Raw genomic sequence first — 27,255 nt, 5'->3', positions numbered from 1 at the left:
AGCAGAGTAATAACAGCAGCAGTTTAACACAGAAATACGCATTCTTAGCAGCAAAACAGATTCGCCTCACAGAGAACAGGTATATAAAGGAAACCAGTATAAGCACCAGTGTTGCATGAGAAGATGAATGGGACAAGAAAGCCTACATATATGGATTTATAGTGCAAAGATTAGTAGCCCGCCAGGATGATTGAGAAATGGTTCAGCTGTGTACTTCTGGGAAAATGGTTGCGGCCTTAGTCAGAAATTAAAGGCTTACAACTATGGTGGTTGAGTAAATCAAGACAGGCGAAGTAGCAGGAACGCCAATATGCCCCCCATTCTACAGATTACGTGGCTGTGAGAAGAGCATGCCTAAAAATGCTGCATTTATTACTTTCATTCTAAAATATTCACCCTCAAAACGAGAGGCTCGCGAAATTTGCCCAGTACCTTGTTCCCTCACCGTGTTTCAGCAGAGGCACCAGCAGGTCATCTATACTGCATCAAATGCAGTCTTGCAACTAGTCCTCATTCAGAAACCCAGGACAAGGAAACCTGCTGTAGTAGAGATCAAGGAGCTTGAATGGCAAAAGCAGGCCATTACAAATGTCTTTAACCTCAGAGATTAGTCAGACTTAGTCGAACGATCATCTCTTCAATGCAACATGAACAGATCTTCAAACTAACGTTTGTAAAAATCCAGATTTATTTTAAAAGGAGGTTGAATTAAAGCTAAAAATTAAGTACCTGCTTTCTTTACCAATTTTAAATGGCGTAGCTGAAGGTAGTAGAGTGGCATAGATGGCAGCACACAGAGAGAGAGAGAGAGAGCAAGCAGTGTGTGAAATATCTAGGATCGCAAAATGGGCCTTGCTGCCAGAGAAATAAATACAAAATGTAAGAAGTTTGCAGCCATGGACCTAGCCGAAAATGAGATGTTCATTTGATCAGTTGGCCATGTTTGTATGCTGAAAGAGTCCTGCCATCCTCCCACATGGGCCTTTTAAGTCTTCATGCTAACTGTATCTAGGTCAGAACACCAATATTCTATCTTTATCTTCTTTTTTCCTATGCCAGTCATACTTACAGATTTTCTTCCATAATTTGATCTAGCAGTCAATATTGCGTACAGGAAAGGTCCCCTTAGGAAATAATTATTTTTAATTTGCTAGTGACATGATTTTTTGTGTGTTTTCAAAAAAGGTAATCTGCTAGTGGAGAGATTAATATACCTTCCCTATTCACATCCCTCAACATCGGACAAACATGCACACCTATTCACTCCCTAATTGGATTCATTGGGTGGGCAAGGGGGTTGTCTGTCCATTTACCGGCTTAATTAATGGAATTCTTTTACAAACTTAATAGCTCCATGTTAGATCGGAAGCTTGTGTGAGAAAAAGCTTCTAACTTCTTTTCTTCATCTAGGACTACACTTATTAAACAGAAATGCACATATTGCTTACCCGGCCAGTAGAAACTAAGTGGTAGAAAAACACCAATCCTACCCACAAACAGACATACTAAGTGCTTATGAAACCTGAAAATGCTGCCATATCAGAAGAGGATGTCTACTGACATTGTGAAATCAAGGCCACTAACTGGTTTTACTCTAGTAATTCCCATGTGTACTACTGTAGCGCTCTTCATGTCTACATTTCCAAGACCATCCTGAATCGGCTCCAAAACGATTTGGATTGCAGCACTGCAGGCCATTTGCCTTCGAAGGAGTATATTGTCTGCTGCTACCGTAGGACATCCCTTCCAAGATTGTGCTCACTACCTGATTTAAGTGCCTACATCAGTCAGCTGCTAATTACCAATTTACTAAAATCAATTGGCATATTTCAAATTAAGAACAATGTAAAGTACACCTGATTGTATCTAAATTAAATCTCACAACACAGAAACGTCTATCATTTGGGGTACAGCTACTATGATTTAGCACGCATTGCCACTGGACATTAGACTATCATCTTCACTTATAACCTTCGATAAAGCTGAGGACTTATTGGATATTGGAATTTATTTTGTTAGGATCAGTACTAAGAGACCTAGGGGGGTGTACAAGCTTTGCAAATGCTGTCCATCAGCCAATATAGTGCTTTGAAGATGATGGGTGTTTTATCTGAGCCAACGAATAAATCTGTCTTTCAGCACAAGTCATGGAATGTAGACTTATCGGCCATTTCATCTGTCAGAAAGATAAGCGAAACACATTCTCATTTCCCTCCTAAGTCTTTTATTCCAAAACAAAGAAGTGTCACTGAGAATGTGCCTTCTTTTCCCCGAAAAGTCGTGTCGTTTCATCCAGGTGACATGATTTTTTTTCAACTTTCTTTACAATCTGTCCGCCAGAATGGTGCAGAAACACAATGTCCAGAATTATGTGAAAAGTGCACATAACTACACTCTTTGTTTAAATCAGTGTTTTATGGTAGTGCTGGTTGTACTGTCTTTCTATTTATTCATTTTAAACATTTGATTTCCAGCGGGTCTGCAGCTACTGCTGTATCTTAACAGGGTTTTAAGTAAATTGCAGCAGTGAAAGTATGTTTACTACAGCAAGAATATGCATTAAATGAAAAATAAAATGTAACCAACTTAAATAGTAAACGTACCTGGTTCATTGGTCATAGCGGACCAAGTCAAATACATTGTGTAAATTGTGATCACCGAAGACTGCAATAATCCCGATCGTGGTTGTGACTCCTAATTACAGGAATGAGGAAATAGGATAGGGAGAAGAGAAAGAGAGAAACACATTTTAATGCTTCAAGATCTAAACATTAGGAGCCAGATTTTAAAGCTTGCTTTCACTAACCATGTTTAACAGAGAAGTGGAAAAATAAAAGAGAAAAAAAACCAGCAGTTGCAATTCCTCATGTACTAAAACGCAGACTCTGGATCTGCTGGGATTAACATCTGCAGATGAACTCCCAACTGGTGTACATTCAGAGGTTGTAAATTCAGCTGGGGCAGAAAAACAACAACAAAACTTGAACATAGTGGGTATTCACAAACTTTTTAGATAATCATTTCCAACCTGGAAACAATTGTAAACAAGCATTTGCAATGCAACAGGTCTCGCATTTACACGAGTTTGAGCTATTGGCATTGTAAAAGAAAATGCCTTTTATTTATGTTTTGATTTTTGAAACATAATAAAAAGTATTGTCATTTACAATACCAATAGATTAAACTCGCGCAAATGCTAACCCTATTGCATTGCAAATGCTTGTTTGTACTTGCAGGTGAAGAACGAGGGGGGAGGCGCGTTGTAGCTGCCAGGCAGGGCACCTTGAATAGCCTGCCAGACTATAACTCACACTATTCCCGCTGCCTTATAGATTTTAAGATAGGTGCGTATCAGTGACAACGGGAAAACCTGATGCATAAGAGGATTCTGCACAACGCAGCGTGTTCAATTGTAATTAGGAAAAAACAGAATGCCACCACCTGCTGTAAAACAGCCCTAAATGTGTGAATTGAAACCATCCTGGGGTAACGTACAGGAAATATGCCTTTGGTGTATATTTTGTCCATTAAGCCCGTTTCAGAGTGCTTGATATTGTCGGATTAGCGGCCAGTGAAATAATGATTTGCATAAGCTTAAAGTTTGCTACAGTAGGAGACCTTACCCAGCAACACACTAATACTTACTGCAAACCTTACACATCTTAACGATATATTTACCACCACATTGCCTTTTGGTCAATAAGCCATTTTATTGGCCACTGTCCACCTCAGGGTAATAGCAAGTCTAGTTTTTGTTTATCCACATGCTTATTAGTAGCCTGAAAACATTCCAATTTAAATAACCCTCGTCTTGACAAAAAGAAAGCACAGACAAATTAAAAAGTGATTGCTCAAAAGCACACAATGCCCAGTGGAGAGGCCGGGTTACGATGCCCCTTGGTTTCGGTTTCTAACTAGCCTCCTAAATCACAATTGTTGTGAAAGTGATTCTGACGGCAAGCTTAAGGGACTACCCTCGACAGATAAAATGAAATCGGGTTGTTCACCTGCCTAGCTCCAGAAGAGTGTTCAATTCCAGCATAGTACGTGCAGTTGTAAAACTGAGATTTGTAGTTCCGTAGTTAAAACGCACCCACTGGACTACATCCAATTCTATGGTCTCCTTGCAAGTAGGCCAGTCAATATTCTATTGATGCGGTCACCCTGTATAGAACACGTTTCTAAGTTCCACCAATATTTTCAAATTAATAAGTCCTGAGTAAGTTTCATGAACTTTCTCCTTTGGATTTTATGGCAGTATGTAGTTACAGTGCAGTATCTATGAACTGACCTTTTCCATTAGTGTTTCAGAATTTATGACTATTTTACCCCAAGTGAATAACCGAGTTGTTCCTTCTGTAAACTTATTTCGAAAATAGCAACGAGCAGTCGTGAATTACTTCATGTGGTAAACATACGGAAGCCAAACACAGTATGACTCGATACTCATTAGCGATATGAGTAATCTATCCGAGTTACATTCTAAGATTACTTGTTTTAGAAAACGTGTTTAATGAATTCAATCCAAAAATGTACCCAGCAACTCAGCCCATAGCTCCCTAACAAACGTCTAGTGTCTCCATGCGCCCTGCGAAGTCATTAGTAAGTTGCAGACACCGGAAGCCCCGCACGCACCTTCCCACCATATTTAAATTTTAACAAAAGAAGTGCTCTTGCTGACCACCTACGACAGATGCAATTTCAACACAAGCATTGGCATAGCCAATAGGTCTCGCCTTTGGGACCTTATAAGTGTTTAGTCATTCAACAGTTGCATAACTAAATACTTATAAGGTCCCAAAAGCAAGACCTATTGGCTACACCAAGTGGTCGTGCGGCCGCGAAAGTGATCGCGATCAAACATCAAAGCGGCCATGTGGCCACGAATGTGAAAGTAATCGCGGTAAAAGCGGCGCGCGCCTGCGCACATGCACTGTAGCTCTAGGCTGGCCGGGTAGCACTGTTTGGAGCCCTCTCAATAAGTCTCGCCAGACCAGCGCATGCGCTGGGTCAGGCGAGACCTAATCAACTCAAAATCAGGATAACAGTTAAAAAGGATAGAAATGGGAAAGTGTATGAAGCTGGCTCTGTATATGGAATTACCACTAGGTGGTTCTACCGTGCACAGAGTCCAGGAGTTCCCAAATGTGTACAGGGCTCAATGTAAAACACAAAGTGCTCTATTAGTGGTAGTGTGGGCGAGCAGCCTTAGGCCTAACACAGAGGAGCACAATATATTTGTTGCACACCACTGACCAAAAAGGCACACACGACTCAAGGAGATCCAGACCAATTTAAAAAATATATATTTTGTTTGTATTTTATTTTAAGACCAAGATCTTCGCAATAAGGCAAGTAAGTTTTTAAATAAAAAATACTTTTCACTTTGAAAAATTGACACAAACATTTTAGCACAGTTCTATGTTATCCTATGGGGAAAACAATATTGCCGTTAAACAGGTAAGTAATGCACTTACAATTCCGGTTTTCGGGGCCAATAGTCAGCAAGGGGAAAGGGTCAGGTGAGGACCAAAACAGCACCACCAGCGGCTCAGGGTGCAGAGGTCAAAATCGGAGTTCGGCCCAATGCTTTTCAATGGAGACTGGGGGTACCTGGAGCCAAGCTTCTTGCAGGTAAGTAGATCGGTTGCAGGGGCCAAGCTTTGGGGGTTAAGATAAGCACGGGGGCACAAAGCAGCACCAAACATACACCACCAGTGGCACAGGTGCGGCCGGGTGCAGGGTGCAATTTCGACATAAGGCACCCAATGCTTTTCAATGGGGATTCTTTTTTTGGCAAACAGGTTGCAGGTGTGGCACTGGAGGTTGCAGGAGGGAGACCAACGACAACACAACAGGGCTAAGTAGAGATGTAGGGGGCCGTAGGGGCACAGTCGGTTCAGCTCACCAAGGCCCAGGGGCTTCGGGTGCAGGGGTGCCTTTCGATGTCGGAGTCTTTTGACCGAAATCGGTCGGGGAGCGTCTGGATTCACACTGCAGGCACCGCCGTGGAGATCAGGAGAGATAAGCCAACGCTGGACACGAGGTCAGGATTCCTGGGGTGACTTCACTGCACTGGTGAGGCACTCAGACTCAGGCCCTGGGCGTCGGGTGCAGAGTGGGCAGGGATTGTGGTTCCACCAGGATCCAGAGCCCTTGGAGTCGGTTTCTTCTGGACAAGTCTGTTGTCCGAGAGACTGGAGTCTTTCTCAAAGGCAGCAGACCTCCCAGGATTTTCAGAGGTCGCTGGGTGCAAGACTGGTCGCAGGTTCGCAGAAGCTGGAGCCAGGCTGACAGGGCTGGAGCCAAGGTAGTCGTCATCTTCAGTCTTCTCTGCAGGGATGTCTTCTTGCTTCTTAGGTCATCACAGATCTAGTTTCTAGGTCTGGGGAACCACCACAATACTAGATTTAGGGGCGTTTTAGGGGAGTAGCGGGTAGGGCCAATGGACACCTTACCTGGGGGGACTAAACCCTCTGTATTGCCACCCTCCTGTGGGAGGCGGCATAGACCTAGCCCTGATTGAAGAGGTCTCTCCATCTTCAAGATGGATGTGCTTCACCTCACCTCATTCACTTTAGGGGTGGAGTTGGCAGAGGTGGGCACACCTCCTATTCTCCTTAGTTTTCCCAGCCAAAGTGGGGGTGTAAACCAGGGGCTGCCATCTGCTGCTAGCAGCAGAGGCTGGGGGGCACATTACAAAGGCAGCATGCCTTCGAAGCTTCCCCCTTTGAGTACTGGCCCATCCAGGAGCAGGAGGTGGGACACCTCTGCCCACGATGTGCATTGTTTCTGGTCCCAGAGAGCCTGGGCTCTCTATCCATGGGTTCAGCAACATATCTGGTGGTGGCTGGCTGCCTACAGCCGGTCAGAGACCACACCAGAGTTGGTGGGTTTACAGGGGGCACCTCTGAGGTGCCCTCTGGGTACATGGTACAATAAATCACACACTGGCATCAGTGTGGATTTATTAAGAGGAGTAGGTTGGTATCAAACACTCCTGTGCTCAGTGAAGCCATTATGGTGCTGGGGAACTCTAGTTGTCTAGTTTCCAGCCCATGTACTCTTTATGGCTTCACTGGCACTTACAATATTAAGCAACGGACCCCAATATTGTAGGGGCATTTTTGCTCATGCAGATATGCCCTCACCTGTAGTATAGTGCACCCTGCCTTAGGGCTGTGAGACCTGCTAGAGGGGTGACTTACCTATACCCTCAGGCATTGCTGGCTGGCATGGCACCCAGGTTGGGTGCCATGTCGACTTTGTTATTTTCTCCCTCACAGGGGCATGAAAGCTGCAAGGGCAGTGGTATGGTCCCAGTGAGGGGGGGCCTAGGGGAACCCCTTCAGCTTCCAGGCCCTAGGTTGCCAGGGTACCACTTACTAGGGACTTACATGGGGCAGAAGTACCATTTGGGGATATGTTTTAGGGAATAAGCATGAGCAGAAGGGACCTGGCTGGCAGGGAAACTGTACACTACAACTGAAACCATATCAAAACCAGGCAAAAACTAGGGGTTAAACATAAAAAAAGAGGCACTTTCTCACAGAAAGGAACACAATTATTCATGGCAGTGTGGAAAGGTGGTTCTGGGCTTCAGCGGAAAAGGTTTTCCATTTGAAAGAATAAAGGGTACTTAATGACCTTCTCCAACCCAGACTTAATAGTTGACAGGAAGAGATTTTGTGGAACTCTTGAAAATCTACAACTTGCATGAATTTCTAATATTACCGCTGAATAAATGTGGGCTTGAGAATAACCAACCTACAGATTGGTAATACTTAGGAGTATTCAGTTTTCAAAATCGTTTGATTGTTTAAGAATCAGCCACATAAAAACGAAAACATCTACAACATTTTGTGGAGATTGTGTCTTGAATATGAGACAATCATACCTGGATTTTAGGCAGAATGGATAAGATGGAGGCCCCGATGCACAGCAGCATGTTGACGCTAATAAAAGCTTTATTTTCAGAACAGCCTTCAGGGTGAGTGTAGTATACATAAAAGAGGACTACAGCAATCAGTGACAGGATATAGTTAATACCTGTTGCAGATAGCAGAGCTGTAAAAATAAAAATGCAAGTATTAATTTCCAATAGGTTAAAAACACCTCAACACAAACGCTAGCTTTTTTAAATGCTGCACATAAAACAAAATAGATTTCATAACGTAGCAAGTCATTTGGCAATACAAGAGCACTCAACTGTAACATTACCATTAAATATTAGGAGCTCAAATACGGCAAAAGTTTTATGCATACCAATCTCACATTGGAGTCCTAATTGAAAACATGTTCATACATAAGTAACAGACACCTTTAAAACCAACACTTTTTCTGGACACTAAGCATTCAATCGCAAACATGGCAAATTGTTTTTTCTTTTTTACTTTAGGCATTGCTAGGTTGAAAAACTGTAAATATTACACCATTTTCAGTAACACTTCTGAAGTGATGAGTCAAGGTTTTCAAAATGTATGGATGTTTTTTTTTAAGTCCTAACAACTGTAAATTAGAGGTGTGCACTACATCATTTGAAAAGAACTACAGAAACACAAACGTTTTAGGCAGTAGAGTTCAAACATTACTGACCATGCAAAATACATTACAAAAATACTAGGCTAATTTGAAGCCCCCTGCCCCAGTTCCTACAACGAGACACCCACATTTCAGCTCCCTCAACAGAGCTGCTTACACAAACTCAGCGTAAGGTGCATTTGACACAAGTCAGAGGCATTTGAGACTTTCCTGAACAGAGCAAATACAAAAATGAAAATGTGGGCTGGTCACTAATTTAGCCAAATCACTATTTCTCAAAAAAAGCAATACATCAAAAAGTGGTATCGTTCTCCCAATGCACACAGCCTGCAACGAAGATATGAAAGCTTTTGTTTGGGCATTATTAGTAGAAGGGCAAAACCTGCAGAGTTATCAACATAGCTAATTTCACAAAAGCATGCTTTACTTTATAGACCAGGGCATAGAAGAATTTATGGAAGGGGTTTAAAAGCTATCAAGGTAAAGATCTCATTAGATATCCAATCGTACATTATTCTCATACATACAAGCATTGGATTATTTCCATTTGTAATAATTACCATTGTACATGTTTCTTTGGCAACTATGAAAGCTCCAAATATTGACAAACTCATACAGCTGCTTTGTCTAGTTTACTTGAATTCTTTTAGGGATAAAAAACACATTTTTCTTTCAAAAGATAGGCTGAACAATCCCGCTCGCTTGCTAAGAAGGTCCTTTCAGTGACAGCATAGCAATGTCTCAATAACTTACTGGTATAAGAAAAACTGTTTGCCAGGTATGTTCATGTATGAACACACAAAGGATCCAGCAATGTAAGAAAAGGTGGTCATTACATCACCCAGAGTCAAATCTTCAGACGGAAGCCTGTAAAGGTCTTCCACATGCTGTGGACATGGGATATCAAACGTACAGTATATTGGTGTTAAATTATTGGCTTTTGTTGCTTATAGTGGAGTACTTGTGTGTCGAAGTAGCCAGTGTGAAATTAAATCCTGCAGGAAGGAATAAGAAGGATGCCTTCTTGAGTGAGATAGAAACCCAGATTTGTGATGCAGCTGGAGTGTGCTTTTTCCGTTTCTTGAGCTTCTTCTCTGGCAGTTGATCAGATTAACCCATTACCCAGGCATGGTACAGCTAGATGTCAGCACTTTCTTACTCTGATGAGCTATTCGCTTAGCAAGGCATTTACTCAGTGCTGCTAGATTGGCTTACATTGCTAATGAGTGTCAGGGTTTCATCCTGAACACACCCTGTATAGTTCCCTCAGCACTCGGACAAGCACAGGTACAGCAACTTCCCGGTTTGAGCAGGGACCACAGAGAGGTGGTATTTCATTAATCACCACTGAACTTACCTAGAGATGGTTTGCGTATGGAAATTAACAGTAATATAATAAAACCTGCAGATAAGACAGGGATGTAGGCGAGTTTTATTTTTTACCTTTCCCCCAGTAGAGTGCACACAAGAAATCTGAAGCATTATTTTATACGCGTTTATTTAAAGGAAAACTTAAAGAAAAGTTTAAACAAAATAATTAGCAGACTTAAAAATAATTGCAGCAATTATAAGTGAACAGAGTACATATTATACACAGACAATGTACTACGTTAAATGAATCCCCTTTTTAATAAAAGCTGGCTAATGGTGAATAGGAATAAAAGATTTGTCTTTGTGACGGGTACACAGTATTAAGTCACATATACAACGTGAAGACAAACACCCTGTCTGCAAAGCCTGTTTATATATATTTTTAAATTTTTTATATATATTTATTTTTTATTATATTGTGGTTTTGGCTGTGGGCATGTATATTTTCCTCGTAATGGGCTGCCAATGTATCAACTATTTGCTGAGGGTCTGTGGTTATAATCTCAGTCTCCAACCTGAGTTGGGCCACCTATCGGCTAGCTCTTTCCTTTCTATCCAGCCAGGCTAGGAGCTTGCCTGCTTTATAACTGAGTTCGTAAATAGTGTGCTGCGTGCTGGTGAGTTTGGATTTCGCCTCCTCCCATGCAAAGGCCCTGTATTCCTGTTGTGCTAAATTTAACTTGTGTGTTGTGGCATCACTGGTGTCTGTGGCATGGTCAGCCTCTGCCTGGGCTACCCCCTGTTCCAAAGTCTCGATCTGCTGTCTTTGTACCTGTTTATGCCTTGCAACTAGTGAGATTGCATGGCCCCGTAGTACAGTTTATGCCTCCCACAGCATCGTTGGAGAGGACACAGTGTTCATGGTCTGCGAAATATTGCTCTGTGGCTGTAAGTAGACCTTTCCCAATCTTACGTTTTTTAAGATACCCAGGGTAGAGCGGAAACAGTCTGCTTCCTCCCGGGGTGTAGGATGCATATGTAATGAGCACCGGTGAGTGTTCTGAGATTCCCCTGGGTAAGTGTAGGATCTCTAATACGCTTTCCAGCCCTGCTGCATATGTAACGAATAGTTTCTTACCTGTCGGTGTAGTTTTGCAGCTTGAAGATCTTTCTGGATTCACTATGCTGTGCATTATTCCGCGATCTTGTGGTTGGGTCCGGATTCGTAGTCTTTTCTTTGTTTGTTTTTTTTTTTTTGCAGCCCAGGTGGGCGTCGACGTCCACCATTTGGTGCACCTCCCGTGACGTCGTCGTGCTTCCTGCGGAAGTCCCACCTTTGGGGCGCCATCTTCGGGTTCTTTTTTCCTTTCCTCTTTTTTTTTTTTTTTTTTTTAACCCTAGGCGATTGATTAATCCTTCTTGTCCCTTTATCTGTATGTTTTCATTTCTTTGATCTCTTCCATTTTACCCCCTCTTCCTCCAGCCTCATCTTCCTGGCGGAGGTGGGTGGGTTCGCTAGTGAATCCAGAAAGATCTTCAAGCTGCAAAACTACACCGACAGGTAAGAAACTATTCGTTTTGCAGCGTGAATCTTTCTGGATTCACTATGCTGTGCATAGACTTTGTAGCGGTTTTCCTAATTCTGTGGCGGCTGGGTGGTAGATGAGCGTTGGTCGTTGAAAATGTGCTGAAGCACCTTCTGTCCAACCTGTGCTTCCTTGTTCATCTGAATGTCCACGCAGTAGTGTTTCGTGAACGTGTGCACAGATGCCCAAGTTGCCGCGAGGCATATGTCCTGGATGGGCGTGTTCGCCAGGAAGGCCACGGTGGCCCCTTTCTTCCTTGTGGAGTGAGCCTGCGGCCCCTCCGCTAGCTCCTGTCCAGCCTGTTTGTGGCAGAATTGAATAGTGAGGGCAATCCACCTTGCGATGGTGCCCTTAGTCACTGGCCTACCCATGAAGCTAGTAGCAAAGGACACAAACAGCTGTTTCGACTTCCTGAGTTCCTTGGTTCTCTCAATGTAGTGCATCACCGCTCTTCTGGCATCGAGGGTGTGCAGTACCTTTTCTGCGTTTGTAGTCGGGTTTTGGAAGAAACTTGGTATCTGGATACTCTGATTCATGTGGAACGCCGACACTACCTTGGGCATGAAGTGTGGGTCCGTTCTCAGGACTATTCTATCTTTGTGAATCTGAATGTAGGGTTCCTGCAGCGTTAGTGCTTGAAGCTCGCTCACCCTGCGTAGTGAGGTTATGGCCACCAGAAAGGCTGTTTTCATAGTCAACATCTGCAGTGTGGCCTTGTGAATGGGTTCAAACGGTGCCTTCATGAGCTCCGTCAGGACCACATTCAGATTCCATGCCGGCGGCGGCAACCTTTTCGGGGGGGCCATCCTTTTGGCTCCTTCCATGAATCTCCTCACCACCTGCGAGCTGAAGAAACTTCCACCTTTTTCACCTCTGGTGTAGGCCACGATGGCCGCTAGGTGTACCCTTAGTGAGCTCGAGCAGAGGTTACTCTTTAGAAGGTGTGTGAGGTACCTCAGTACTGTTGAGTCTCTTGTCATTCTGTTTTGCAGGCCCTTTTTCCGGCACCACACAGTGAACCTCTTCCAATTTTGCGCTGTAGCATTTACGTGTAGTTGGTTTCCTCGCCTCCCGTAGCACTCGCATCGTGCTCGGCGGCAATCTTAGGTGTGCGAACTCTAGGTCTTCAGGAGCCATGCCGCCAGGTTGAGGGTCTCTGGCTCTGGGTGCAGGACCTCTCCGTTTTGCATTGAGAGCAGGTCCTTCCTCCTCTTGAACCTGTATGGGTCGCCTTGTGCCATTTCTTGAATTTGTGAGAACCATGTCTGCCTCGCCCACTGCGGAGCCACCAGGATCAGGGTCATGTTGCTGGTTCTGCACTTGTCGAGCACTCTGTGCAACAGGGGCATCGGTGGAAAGGCGTAGGCAAATGTCCTCGACCAGCTTATCCATAGGGCATTTCCCTTGGATTGCTGATCTGGTTGCCTGGACGCGAAGCTTTGGTATTTTGCATTGTGGCGTGTTGCAAAAAGGTCTATTGTGGGAGTCCCCCATCTCCGGAAGAGTTTCTCCGTTTCCTGGCCATTGAGCTCCCACTCGTGTGATGCTGAGGTCTGCCTGCTTAGCCAGTCTGCCTCCACATTGTCCTTCCCCGGTAGGTGAATTGCCAGTAGATCTATCCTGAGAGGTATGGCCCATCTCCAAATCTCCTGAGCTAGGGATGAGAGCGGGAACGACTGTGTCCCCCCTTGTTTGTTGATGTAGAACATCGCCGTGGTGTTGTCTGTTTGGACCAACACCCTCTTGTTGAACAGGTGCCTCTGGAATGCCTTCAGGGCTAGCAGGATTGTTTTCAACTTGAGGTAGTTGATATGGCGGACCGCATCTGCTGGGGCCCATAGACCCCTCACTCTGAGGTTGTCCATGTGCGCTCCCCATCCCTTCTGCGATGCGTCCGTGGTAATGGTCACTGTTGGGATTGGTGGTGTCAGGCTTCTCCCTGCTGTTATGTTGTCTCTGTTCCACCAAGTTATCTCCTCCTGCACTGCGTGCGTAACAACCACTAGATCCTCCCAACTTCCGTTTGCTTGTGACCATTGTTGTTGTAGCCATTCCTGGAATGGTCTCATGTGCAGGCGTACATTCGGCACCAGCTGGATACAGGACGCCATCATCCCCATCATCTTGCTCACAGCCCTCACTGTCAGAGCTCGCCCCTTCTGGTAGAGCTTCGCCTCCTTCAGTAGAGCCTCTGTCCTCCTGTCGCTGGGCACTACTGTACTGTTGCGGGAGTTGATCTTTGCCCCCAGGAAAATCTTCACCTGCTCCGGTTCCATCGATGATTTTCCCCAGTGGATCGAGAATCCCAGATTCGTGAGGGTGTCTGTTACGCGTTTTGCGTGCCTCTCGCACTTTCCGCGTGAGTTTGCCTTGACCAGCCAGTCGTCCAAGTAGGGGTAGACATGTATTCCCTGCCTTCGTAGGTGCGCCGCTACCGCCGACAGGCATTTTGTAAAGACCCTTGGTGCTGATTTTAATCCGAAGGCCAGGGTCGTGAACTGGTAGTGTTCTTGTTCGATGTTGAATCTTAGAAGGCCCTTGTGCCTTCTGTTTATTGGGATGTGAAGGTAGGCATCCTTGAGGTCCACGGTGACCATGAAGTCCCCTTCTCTTATCTGTGGCAGAACCTCCTGCAGTGAAGTCATTTTGAACCTTTGCGTTCTGATGAACTTGTTAGGTAACGGAGGTCTAGTATGGGTCTGAGGTCTCCGTCTACCTTCGGAACCACGAAGTAGTTTGAGTAGACCCCTTTGTTGCGTTCTCTGAACGGCACTGTCTCTATGGCTCCCTTTTGCAGGAGTTTCCGCGTTTCTTCTCTGAGTATTGCCAGTTCTTGGGCCGATCTCAGTCTTCCCTTTGGTTTCCTGTTTGGAGGTCTTTTCTCCAAATCTACGCAGTATCCGTACTGCACAACGTTCCGTATCCACTTGTCTGTGGTTATACGCCGCCACTCCTGAAGGTAGAACCTCAGTCTTCCGCCTACTGGTGTCGTATGCTCGTAGGCTCTTGAATCTTCTCTTCCCCCTGATGACACTTTTTTGCGCCTCACCCTTGGGGTCCTGACGAGGGTAGGCGTCCTCTTGCGTGCTGAGTCACTTCGTCGAGGGCTGTTCGCCCCCTCTCCTCCTTTGGCCACGTCCGTTCCCTCTCCCGCGAAAGGACTGGCCCCGAGGTTGATATTGCCAGTTTTGCTTCTGCTGACCTTGTCCGTGACCTTCACCCTGCTGACTTTGTTGGAACGCCTGGTGCGACGTCCCCTGCTGGCTTCCTCCCCTACCGTAGGGTCTCCTCGAGGGATTTCCTCGCCTCATTCCCCTCAGCTGTAGGGCCCCCATGGACCTCGCCGTCTCGTTTTCTTTTTTCAGCTGGGTGAGCTTGTCGTCCACTGTTGCTCCGAAGAGTGTCTCTCCGTTGAAGGGGGTGCCAAGGATGTTGTTCTGCACTTCCGGTTTGAATCCCGAGATTCTTAGCCATGCATGCCTCCTCTCTGTGACCCCTATGGCCATGAGTCTTGCTGAAGTCTCTGCCCCATCCAACGCCGTCTTTATACAGGAGTTGGCGATGTTCTTGCCTTCGTCTATCAGGTGAGAGGCTCTCTGGCGGTATTCTTCGGGGAGGTGCTTTACTAGCTCCCCCATCTCATCCCAGTGCTGGTATTGGTGTCTATTGAGGAGTGCATTTGAATTCGCCATGCGCCAGTGCATTGCGGCGTTCCTCTCGACCTTTCTTCCTGTGAGGTCAATCCTCCTGCTCTCCTTATCCGGAGGTGGGCCCGAAGTTGCTGGTACGTTGGCCCTTCTCCTGGCCGTGGAGGCTATGATGGAGTCCGCGGTCACGCTACCCTTGATGTAAGGGGGGTCCAGGGAGGAGTGCTTATATTTCTTCTCTGTCCTGGGCGTGATCGACCGGCAGGTCGCAGGTTCCTTGAAGGCTTCTCTCCCCTGATTCATCACGCTTTGTAGCATGGGGAGGAACTGGCTCCTTGTCTGGATGGGGAGCAGTGTCTCGACGAGAAAATCGGCTTTCGGTTTCTCCTCGTCGAGTTTGACGCCGAAGGCCATTGCTGCACTCCTGACTACCATATTGTAGACCCCGATGTCGTCGGGTGGCGAAGGCCTCGAAGGGTACGTGTCCACGGGCTCCTCCGGGTTTTCGGTGTCGAGATCGTGCCATTCGACGTCGTTGCTGGTAGATGCCGCCGATTCGTAGAACGACCGTTGGTCTTCTTCCTCGGCTTCTCCCTCATAATAGGGCTCTTCTTCCTCTTCGAGATCCCTTGTCAGCCCTTCGGTGTCGAACTCGTCTTCGACCTCACCGACGTCCGCCGATGAAACCGTTGGAATCTTGAACTCCTTCATCCTGGCGTCGAACTCCTTCTTCCTTTGAAGGATGTTCTCCATTTCGGCCTCGAGCCGCCTCTTCTTTTTCTCCATCTCGGAGATGCTTTCGGCGTCGACCGCGGGTCTTTTCGATGAAACTTGCGTCGACGTCGAACGTTCTTTCTGCGTCGATCGGCCCGTTTCATGGGATGCTTTCGACGACCCTTGCCTTTCGGCGTCTTTCGGCACCAGGGAGTCCTTTTCTAAGGATCCGCTCGGCCTCTTGTCCGTGGTTCCCCCTTTGGACGTCGAAGTTTTCGGCGCCGGGGCTCCCTTCGTGGACTTTGACTCAGATTTTCTCGAGTCACCCTCGTGTTGTCGAGGTACTTTCTGTTTTGTGCTCGACGATTCTCTTACCTCGTCTTCTTTTTTCTTGTCGGTCTCTACGACCGTGAAGTTTTCGGCTGTCTCGGCGACGTTGTCCTCGTCGTCCGTGGAGAGGCCCAGATCGTAGAGCGTCGGGGGCTTCCCCTTGCCATCCATGTTGGCGTTGGCTCTTCTCTGCCGCTCTCTCACCCTGAGTGTCTTCGGCGCGAAGGCTGAGCAGGCGTTGCAGTCGATACTCTGGTGATCGACCGGTAGGCAGAGGTTGCAGACCGGATGCTGGTCTTTCTGCGCGAACTTGTGGTGGCAGTTTGGGCAGAACTTGAATGGCGTCTTGTCCATTGCGCTCAGGGTCTCTGAGCGTGCATTCTCCAAGGCCGTCGAAGAAAAGGGGCGCTGGTCCTCCTTTCTTCGCGCTCCTGATGAAATCTCTTCCTTTCCTGATATCTTCTAGTGATTCTATCGACGAAACTCGCTTTTCTTCCTTCTTCCTTCGAGTGTAATTCTGGAGCTTCCCGATGACGATCCAGACCCAACGGCAGAAAAAAGAATCTGAAGATGGCGCCCCAAAGGTGGGACTTCCGCAGGAAGCACGACGACGTCACGGGAGGTGCACCAAATGGTGGACGTCGACGCCCACCTGGGCTGCAAAAAAAAAAAAAAAAAAAAACAAAGAAAAGACTACGAATCCGGACCCAACCACAAGATCGCGGAATAATGCACAGCATAGTGAATCCAGAAAGATTCACGCTGCAAAAATATTTAGTCTATTCTTGAAAGACTATTATGAACTCCCGAGTGGAAGGTGTATTGTCGCTCCTGTCGGAACCTGGCTCTCCAGACATCAATGAGACCAATGGCGTCAACAAAGTCCACTAATTTAAGGTTTGCACTACTGGGGTCTCTAGGGGGTTTTCTATCTATGGATTCGTCAATCGTATCTTTAAAGTCTCCCCCCACAATGAGAGCACCCTGTGGGAGTGAAAACAGGAATTTCCCCAGGGCCGAAGATTGTCTGGTGCAGCGTCGGTGTGCTATAGACTGATACCAGATTGTACGACCGTCCCTCCCATTGACATGATATCGTTGCAAATCGTCCTTGATCATCTGTCCAGGACTCAGTTAGTATCAGTGGGAAGCGTTTATTGACCAGAATCCCCACCCCCCCAAGAACCAGAGGTGAATTCAGAGTGTGCCGACATTTTGTAGCCCCATCTACCCCACAGGCCTAGCCCATCAAATGAGATTCCTGTATCAGTGCGACAGCCGGATCCTTGCGTTTAAAGTATTAGAGGACCAGTCCCCTTTTTATCTGGTCACCCAGACCATTTACATTCCATGACCTCACAGTGAAAGGAAATGGCGTCTCCCTAGAAGTCGATGACTGGGTGTTCGAAACGTCCACAAGTGTCTCTATTCGTTTCATGTGCGACATCATCTATGTAAGAGTGGAGAGCGCCCTGCAATATCTGCGTCATGTTGCCACCAATTACATCACTATGTATCTGTAACAAACCAAACAATAACCCGCTTAACTACCCCTACCCCCCTCCCTCCTCCCTGCATGGCGGACTTAGAACTACCAGTCACCCCAGCTTAGCAGAGCGCTTATTTCCCAGAACTTTGTACTTGCGTGAGGGGGGAGAGCCGTTCAGCGATCTCCTGAACTCCCTCCCTTAAACTTGCATTCTATAGCGGCAATTTGCTCACACCTAAATGTCACTGCTGCAACAGCAAGTGTCGCTGGTGACACCAGTTCGTATGTCCATTGTAATCCTGGTCAGTGGATTTCCCACAGCAAAGTATGGTGTTGTCAGGTCTTTGCGCCCATGCCACTGGGGTTGCTCCCCACTCAGTCCCAAGGTCCGTGAAGCGCGACATCAATCAGAGTTCTCATCTGCGTTCTGTTGAGTGCCACCCGAGGCTTCCAACTCCCTCGCTCTAGACAACGCAGATACCATGGGTTGATGCCTCTGTCTCTGTCCCTGCCTCCTGGGCCCAGCGGCCGGGTGCCATCCCTCCAGCCAGTCGTGGGCTTCCTCAGGTGTTGTGAAGAACCAGGTTTTCCCTTCTACCTCTACCTCTACCCTCAGTTTTGCAGGGAACAGTATTGCGTACTTAAGTTCTCGATTGCGCAGTTATTTCTTGACGTCCCAAAAATTACGTCGCTGCTTGATCACCGCTGCCGTTTAGTCTGGATAGAGGGTCACAGTGCAGTTTTCAACATGGATGGAGGGAGGGGGAGAGGGGGGGGGTCAATGTGCGCCGCCTGAAGAATCGTATCCCGATCTCGGAAATTGAATATGCGTGCTAGTATAGGCCTGGGGGTCCCGCAGCCGGGGTCTTCCCCATGGCACTCGGTGGGCCCTTTCCACCGAAAAGAAGATGGACAGCCCACGTGGCTGTAGTTGAGTCTTAATAAGGTCTTCTACAAAGAGTCCAGGGCCGGTCCCCCCACACTCTCCGGTACTCCAACCAGGCGTACATTGTCCAGTCTTGAGCGGCCCGCCTGATCATCAAGCTTGTCCGCCATTTGCTGGTGTGCCAGTTCCAGTTTTCGGACCGGTCGCTGCAAAGTCACGATGTCCGTGGAGAGAGCCGCTGAGGTAGTTTCAACCTCCGCTATTCTCGTGCTCATCTTGGAAACATCGGCACGTAGTAGTGTAATGTCTGTGGAGATTGTGCCAATAGATATTTGTACCTGGTGTAGGGTGGCCATTATGTCCTGCAGGGTGACCTCCTTAGGTTTTGCGGTCTGTGAGCCATCTCCGCGTTCTGAGAGTGTCTCTGGTGTGACCGGCTGGTCTTTCATTTTATTTATTTAAGTTTTATATAGCGCTGGCTAGACCCGGAGGTATCAGAGCACTTTGGTCTTTGTGGTAGGCATATTTGTCTCCTCAACCCGGATTAATTTTCAGTGCTGCCTCACCGCCTCCACTCAGGATCTCCTATGGACTATACAGCACCCTGTAAGTCTATCAGGCTCTTCAGTTGCCGCAATAGCCCCCTGGCCTGCCCCAGTTTGTCTAGGCAATGATTTATCTCCCTCAGGTGTAGCGGCTGCCAGGATCCTGTATTTCAATTGTTAGCTGGAACTGCGAGCCGATATGTACACGCAGTCAACTGCGTACTTTATGTCACAATGTAGGGCCGCCAGATGATGGCCCAAGGGTACAGGAGAGTCTATGGCCCAGGGAATTCGGGGTCGCATTGCATTAGTTCCACCAACCTTAGTACTATGAGCTCCGTTGCCTCTGCACAAGCGGGCCTTGCCTCGCTACTGTGGGATATCCGATACTCGGAGCGCAATCCTGACGTGCGTGGCGGGCAGCCCGGAGTATGAGTGGGACGCAGGCCTTCTGCAAGCCACCCACGTCCCCCCTGGTCCTCGCCTATGCCCGTATTGTCAGTGCTGCATTATTAGCAGAGTATGGTCCGTCTGGCGAGGGCGGTGCTTGGAAGTTTTTTCTGGCCCGGGCAGCCGCGCCAGTGATCTACACGCCGTGTCCCGTGGCGGTCATTAGAGCTATCTGCGCCGTCCTGGTCTCTACTACAGTCGCAGGGATCCAGGCCAGTCCCGCCTTTGCCCCAGGCAGTGTTCGAGTCACGCGAGGCCCCGGCGTATCCTCGGTGCCCGCGCCTTCACTCCGCCCCACGGTCTCAGTCTCTGCCGGGTGCTCGTACGGGGCTCAGACTTTCTGCATCAGTGCGCTGGATGTTCTGGTGTCACCTCTAACGCTTGGATTCCGATTTGCCACTGGATTAATGACAGGATTAGTGGGGAGAACTGCCGTCAATCGCGGAGCTCTCTTAGGCTGCGGCCATTTTCGTTGGCTGCTAGCCACGCCTCCCCTGTTCATATTTTTGAGAAAAAAGGGTGTTCGCAGTTGGAATCTTTGATAGAAAGACACTAAGTTCCCCAGGAGACAACATTTTTCTCTCTGCCTGAGAGAGCTGAAAACAGTTATCTTAATTCTCAAAATAGCATGAGAACAATATCAGTCACCATGTTCATCACTGGAAAAGAAAACTGGAGAGGTGGGCATGGACGTAGCCAGTGCTTAATTTGAACCGGGGCTTGGCACAAACACTTAATTGTGAACAACAGCACTTATGACAGTGCACCACATGGTAGCACTGTTTGTCTAGAATAAAGATGAACGCAACAACTGTTGTTTACTAATTCAATACGCATTAAAATGACTAATATCTACTGCCCAAGCTATTCTTATAGCTATGGCGGCCTCGGATAGTCTGAATTGTCCCCCTTGTAGGAGCGTGATGGTTAGCAGTTGTGTTGGTAGTGTCATTGGCAATGTTAGCAGGGGGCATGGGTGGTACAAGCTGCAGTGGCTTCCCGACAAGGCCCCTGGCACTTATTATTTTACAAATAAAGCACTGGATTAGCGCTCCAGGAGCGCACAGAGCTGCAGGACAAAGTATCCCACTGGTCAGCATCATAAAAGTGCAGGTAGGAGCAAGGGAAGGTGCAGAAGGTAGCAAACAACACAAAATCCTCCTTGTTTGTGTGGTTCTTACTGTTCTCATGTCGATGCAGAGCACACTGGTAACTACACACACATCTTTTTTGCTTGGGCAGTTTGATCGATGTCAATTTCGATCAGGATATTTGACTGCGTGACAAGTTTTGGAAGACCGATATATTTGTTCACTTGGACTGAGTAGTTCACCAGCAAGAATAAGTGCACCAGATTGTGACAGCTTTTTGGTGTCCTCGTACTTACAATTATTTATGTGCATTTGACAAACGGCTTGGGTCATGAAGAGACTGAACAAATAATACCGGGTCCAAAAGTTGGCACTTTGTCTCCTTGGTTGGGTCTTTATTTAATTAATTCGGATAAAATGTATACAAGTGATACAGTCTTGTTATAATAATTCGCTTAAATACGTTAACAAGCTTGGACTTTGTACAGGGTCTACCTACAAATTTGTAAATACATTCACTTTATTAAAGACTGTACATATTGCATCATACTTGTATCAGATGAATAACTAAATATGAAAGTAAGAGAAACGCGTTGATTGTTTTTTTTTCTTTCAAATTATGAATTTTAACATGTGGATCTGACATGGTACATATATACACACACACACACTCACACTTGATTTGACAACCTCTGAACCACAAAGGAGGCAAACTTCTAAATGAACCCCACAAGACATTTGTGTTGTAATATAGAATTATCCTGGTCCCTGTGGGCATAAAGGGTTGCCCTTGTTTCAATGACAGATTGTAATGGAATGGGCCCAAAAGGCACTAGACCAAAAATCATAAAGATATGAACAAAATCCTAACAGGGGCTTGTGACACAGATGAGGTGGTCTTTGACTCTAAATGATTCATGATCTTTGCAGACTATACCAAATGCAGATTATCGGAGGGAGTCAGACAGAAGTTACATTACATTTAGGTTCCATGTGGGCATGGGCGTACTTCATGGAGGTGATATCTTTGCTGCCTGAAGGAAGCATTTTACCACTGGCGAAGAAACTTCTCCCTAGTTTGTCTCTTGAGTATGCTACAATGGCTGCTAGGCAAACCTTAGTAGAGACATAGGAATGGTGCTTGTCCAGAAGGTATGACGTATCTAATGATAGTGGTGTCCTGTGTCCAGTCTCTGTGTTTTCCTTTTTTGATGCACCAGTGTACAAATATCTTCCACTTGCTGCTATAACTGGGTGTTTGTAGGAAGCGGGTTCTTTATATAGTATAACAAGAAGAAGCATACTGTGCAGAGTCCAGGTATCCCTTATAAGTGGACAGGGGTTTGCTCTAGCTATCTCAAGGTGCTTTCTTAGGGGTAGTGTGGTCGAGCAGCCTTAGGCTTATCACAGAGGAGTATTAGACATTGCTGCATGCACACAGTCATTAAATGATACAAAAGACTCATTAAGGAGATCCACACCAATTCATAAAAAATAACACTTATCTTTATGTCATTTTAGCCACCAAGATCAGGAAAGTACATTTAGAGTTAGGAATATTTACAGTTTTCAAAAGGCAACACAGTATAATTTCTGGAGCGGTAATGTTATCCTATGGAGGAAAGACATACACTGCCTACAGATAATTTAAAGCGAATTACAGGCCCAATCTTCCGAAGTTAGGGTGAGTAAGGGGCAGGGTCCAAAGCAGCACCAACAGGTCACCTTGGACAGCACTGGGCCAACCGGCTGTAGAAGTACTATATAGGGTCGGGTGCCCCCTTTAAGTCTATGGGGATCGGTCCAATCACAAAGAGGCTGGGTCTGGGGGACCAGTCCGGCTGAACCAACAAGGGGGCACAGGTCTCATGATGCTCCGGGACGAGGGGACACTTTTGATCCTCTTCTCCTTGGGCCGGGGTGCTCGGGTGCAGAGGTGGTCTCAGGTGTCAGGTTTTCATGTCTGGAGACACTCGTGGTAGAGGGGGCCTGCATAAAGAGACTGCAGGCGGGGTCGGGAAGTCCACTGTTGGCAAACCCAAGGTGGGCTTAGTCTTTGGAGGGTCCGGGGATCACACTGGCACCGTTGGTCCACTTCGGGCTAGGAGGCACGGGTGCAGTGGTGCTTTCTGGTGTCAGGTTTTCGCGGTCCGGAATCCTCACAGTCCTTCTGAAATGCCTGCAGGTTGCGGGAGAGCAGTTCTGTTACTCCATGGCAGTTTCTGGGTCTTGGGTGAAAGGCTGGCAGGCCTCTCAGGCTTTTGGTGGCACAGAAGCTGCAGGACGAGTCTTCTTGGTCTCAATTGTCAGGGACAGCAGACAGGCCGGCAGGGTTGGTGCCAAGTCAGGTGCTGGTCCTCAGTTCTTGCTTTTGCTGCTCTTTAGGGTCATTCTTCTTCCAGGTTGGCAGGATCTGATTTCAGAAAGATACTAGATTTAGGGGTTAGGGGAGTGTAGGGTAGTAGCCAATGGCCTACCTACTCCTGGGGTCACTATGCCCCCTATATGACCACTTTCTGTGAGAAGTGGGCATAGCCCTCTCCCTGAGTTTCTAATTCTGCCATCACCAAGATGGCAGAGTTTTAATTTTCGTGTCCACAATAGGTAGCCCACCTGAGGGAGACCATGCCTCTCGGACTACTAATTTGTCTGCCTGTCCAGGTGCCAAATGGGCTATGGTCATGGGCTGGCATCCCTTCACCTCTGAGGGATGCCAGATTCACATACTAAAGGCAGTGGGCTCTTTGAAGCTCCCTCCCTTTAACAGGTCATCCTGCTGGAGGGGGTGTAAAAAATCCTCTGGCAGAAGAGGCTTTGTTCCTGGCCTCCTGAGAGTGTGGGCCCTCACCCCTGGGGTCAGAAACTCATCTGCGGTGGCAGGCTGCACAGAACCAGTCAGTCAGCACACTAGTAGTTGGTAAGTTTTCAGGAGGCACTTATAAAGGTGCCATCTGGGTGCATGTATTAAGAAATCCATCACTGGAATCAGTGTGGGTTTATTAATAAAAGATGTTTGATACCAAACATCTTTGGTTTCAGTGAAGCCAGCATGTAGCTGAGGAATTTGTTTTTCATCAGTGTCCAACACATGTACTTAAAATGGCTTCCCTGGTCACTTGCACCAGCAGTATTTGAACTGGCTAGCACAGGAGCATGCAGATGTGTCCACACATGTAGTATAGTGCACCTTGCCTTAGGGCGGCAAGGCCTGCTGTATGGGTGATTTATCTATGTTGCATGCAGTGTCTGCTGGCATGGCACACAGGGATGTGTGCCATGTTGTGGTTCCACTTTTTTCTGTCCCAAGACATGCAGCCTGCAATGGCAGTCTGCAGGAGTTAGGTGAGGGGTCCCTTAGGGTGGCACAATACATGCTGCAGCCCTTCGGGATCCTCTTTGGTACCGCTGGCCTAGGTACCAGGGGTACCATTTATTAGGGTCTTCCAGGGGTGCCAACCGTATTGCCAATTGGGAGAACAATTATACAGTTTACGAGGTATTCAGCTGCGCACTTAGTGGTACAAATTGTGGATGACAAGGATGAACTGGTCTGTGAAGCCCCTCTATTGTTGGTGCCTTTGCTAACTACTACCAACAACTAGACTCCCACCTACTAGCAGATGACAGGGAATGACTTCAGGAATTTATTTGTTGGGACCTTCCGATGACTAGATTGAATAACTTGTAAAAGGGAGATTTAGGGATTATCAGCAGAGAAACTCTTGAGGTGCTATGCAAAGGAAACCCCAGGTTTAAAGTCAGGTCTCAAATCTAGCAACTCCCTACCTATAGAACATACTCAACAAAGCTTTTGCAGAGGGGATCCTTGTGAAGATCACCATACAACTACAATCAATGTAATACCAAATCTTGGCTCCCACCGAACAAATGTGGTTCATATTGACCAATTTCACTTGAATGCAGAGACCAACATCCTGGTAAAAGCAGTAGCAGAAGTCATCCAATTTCTTGTTCACCCAGATCAAAATAATTTTATGCCAAGGAGAGAAAGCAGACACAGTATCAGGAGAGTTCAAAATGTGCTGTCAAGTGCTTGACGTTTATCAAGCCCCAGTACCACTGACTGGGAATATTTATTTTTAGTTATGGAAAGAATTAACTTAGGCCTAAACTTCCTTAAGGCGGTCATACCCAGATATGTCAAATCAAGAAGGGAAGAGTCTTCTCCCTTTGACAATAAAATAGGTACCAAACAGAGTTGCCTGCTGTCACCCTTCTTGTTTCCCCTGGCCATCAAACCACTCTGATTGGATCACATGGGATGTGATGGTCCAGGGATTTGGTTGGGAGGGACTACGGGAAGACAAAGTACAGCTCTATGCAGACGACCTCCTCCTATCCGTGAGATATCCTTGCTGTACAGGCAGGTTTCCGAAACAGATCCTAAAAAGGTTTGGAACTTCTCAGGCCTACAGGTTAACCATGACAAATTCATCCTTTTTCCAATACAGCATGGAGAGTTAGTAACAGACTGGCAAACTGGTCTGAGATGTGAAACTGCTCACTTCGTATATTTAGGGAACACAATGACAGAGGCCCAGTGATAGCCTGGAACCACAATCTGAAGCCTTTGATAGATGTCCTCTGAATCGACTTGCAGAAATCAAACAAATTCCCATTTCCAATTCTAGGAAGCGATGCACTCTTTAAAATGGTGGCCTTGTCCCACCTTCTGTACATAGTTCAAAATTACCTATTTGAGCTACGGCTTTCTTCTTCCCCAAGCTCCGAGGAACGAAACGTTATTATTTATGACAGGGTGGAGTTGCACAGGTTACACTAGACAAGTGCCATCACTCTATGTTAGGATAGTGGATAAATGGATTAGATCTGGCCTACCAACTAGTTCAAGACTGGTCGATTGCCACCAGAGATTCAAATTATTGCATGGCGGTGAGATGTCAGAAGACTTTCTCCCTTCTATTCCCCTGGTGCCACATGTTCCAGAGAATAGGGTGGGCAAACAAGCTCACAAGGGAAACCTCACTATGCCGTAGGTAACTAGCTGCGCCAGGTGGCGCCAGTCCCAGCATTTCAGGGAAGGGATAGGATTAGTATTGCCAACATTGGAGAGGTTTGAATATGTTTGAAAGAGTGACCATATGAAGTCGTAGAGTAGATGGTAGAATAGAAGCCTCACAAATAACAACCTTATAAATACAGCTGCAATATGCCCCAACATCCCATCTAATCTGTACATATGCACTCCCAAAATTCAGTCCACACAAGGATAAATTAACTTTGGGTAATAATGAGGCCAAAGGTGTGTTTGGAGTCAATTAAACACTGATCATAAATTTCGCTGATGGTCTAAGCCCACTAAACAAAAAACAATACCTAGATGTTGGGCCCTTGAAAGATGAGGACTAAACGAAAGAAAAAATGTTAGCAGTGGAGGTGGCTATTTTGGCGAGGTTGAGTTTGTTCAAGTATCTACACAGAATTTATTACACCTCAGATTTTGTGGGAGATGCAGCGCGGGGCTTCACCAAAGTGCTACCAGTGTTTAGATTTCTTACACAGTCATTTCAAATTATTTGGAAGAGGTGGCATGTGCCCTATTGGCGGTAGCTGGGTTTCCTGTGATAGTAAACCTCAAAATGACCATATAAGGCTTAGTCAGAGAGTTTGAACTAGGTACAGAGGGAAAAATGTTAATGAATCTTTTCGAATCGTTAAACGCGAAATAGCTAGACATTGGTTGAGTAACCTCAGTTACAAGAATGGCCGAGAGGCATGGACATTTGCTCTCCGAATGAAGCACCAATCTATAAGATGCTGGGATGCCAGTGCAATCACCAGAAGATTTAATAATAATAATAAAACCACTTATAGAGCGCCTGGTTACACTCAAAACGGTGTGTCCCCGCGCCAAGACATGCTAATGCCTCCCCGAAAGGCTGAGGACCGGAACTAAAATAAAACCTAGGCTAGAAAGAGAAAATTATTAACATGGGAAAAGGTAAGTTTTTAGCTTAAGTCTAAATCTAGTTTCGGAGGGTTCCATGCGCAAGTCAAGAGGGAGGTTGTTCCAGTGCCTACTCACTAGAAGGCGAAAGGAGCTACCTCCCATCCTGGTCCTGCGTACGCGAGGAAGCTGGAACAGCATCGCTCCAGCAGATCTCAGGTTACGAGTAGGGCGATGGATAATGAGAAGATTTCGCAGGTAACCTGGACCTTTTCCCTGGGCAATGCGATGGGCAAAGCAAAGTGCTTTAAAATTGATGCGCTCTTCAATAGGGAGCCAGTGAAGTTTCCGTAATGCTGTTTTTCCAGAAGCCCTGCGAGGAAGATTGAGTACCAGGCGGGCGGCAGCATTTTGGACGCACTGCAATTGGTGTATGCCTTTTCTGCTTAGGCCTAGGAGAAGAGCATTGCCGTAGTCCAAGTGTGGAGTGACTAGGGCATGAATCAATGTTTTCCTGGCACTAATAGGGAGCAGAGTGAGAACTTTCTGAAGTGTTTTTAATATTCCAAAACATTTTCCCGTAATTTTACTGATCTGTTTGAAAGAAAGCTCCGCATCCAGATAAATTCCTAGATTTCTAACGGAGTCTGCCGGGACGGGGATCGCACCTAATTCTGATGGCCACCAAGCCTGGGACCAGGCAGAGGGGGATTTTCCAACCACCAACAGTTCTGTT

The 27,255-nt window shown here is 46.6% G+C and overlaps 1 protein-coding gene across 1 annotated transcript in view; it reads right to left on the bottom strand.

Moving 5' to 3' along the window:
- Positions 1–27,255, bottom strand: part of SERINC1 (serine incorporator 1) — a 197,430-nt gene that overhangs the window by 65,684 nt on the left and 104,491 nt on the right. The window contains exons 6-7 of the mRNA XM_085611269.1: positions 7,898–8,067; positions 2,604–2,694 (exon numbers count right to left, since the gene is read on the bottom strand). Of these exons, the coding sequence (XP_085467395.1) occupies positions 2,604–2,694; positions 7,898–8,067 (261 nt within the window). The remainder of the gene's footprint in view (positions 1–2,603; positions 2,695–7,897; positions 8,068–27,255) is intronic.

This window comes from Triturus cristatus, chromosome 6, assembly GCF_964204655.1.
Source record: "Triturus cristatus chromosome 6, aTriCri1.1, whole genome shotgun sequence".
Taxonomy (NCBI): domain Eukaryota; kingdom Metazoa; phylum Chordata; class Amphibia; order Caudata; family Salamandridae; genus Triturus; species Triturus cristatus.
Note: the sequence above shows the minus strand (reverse complement) of the source record. Positions and strands in the feature narration are given on the sequence as shown.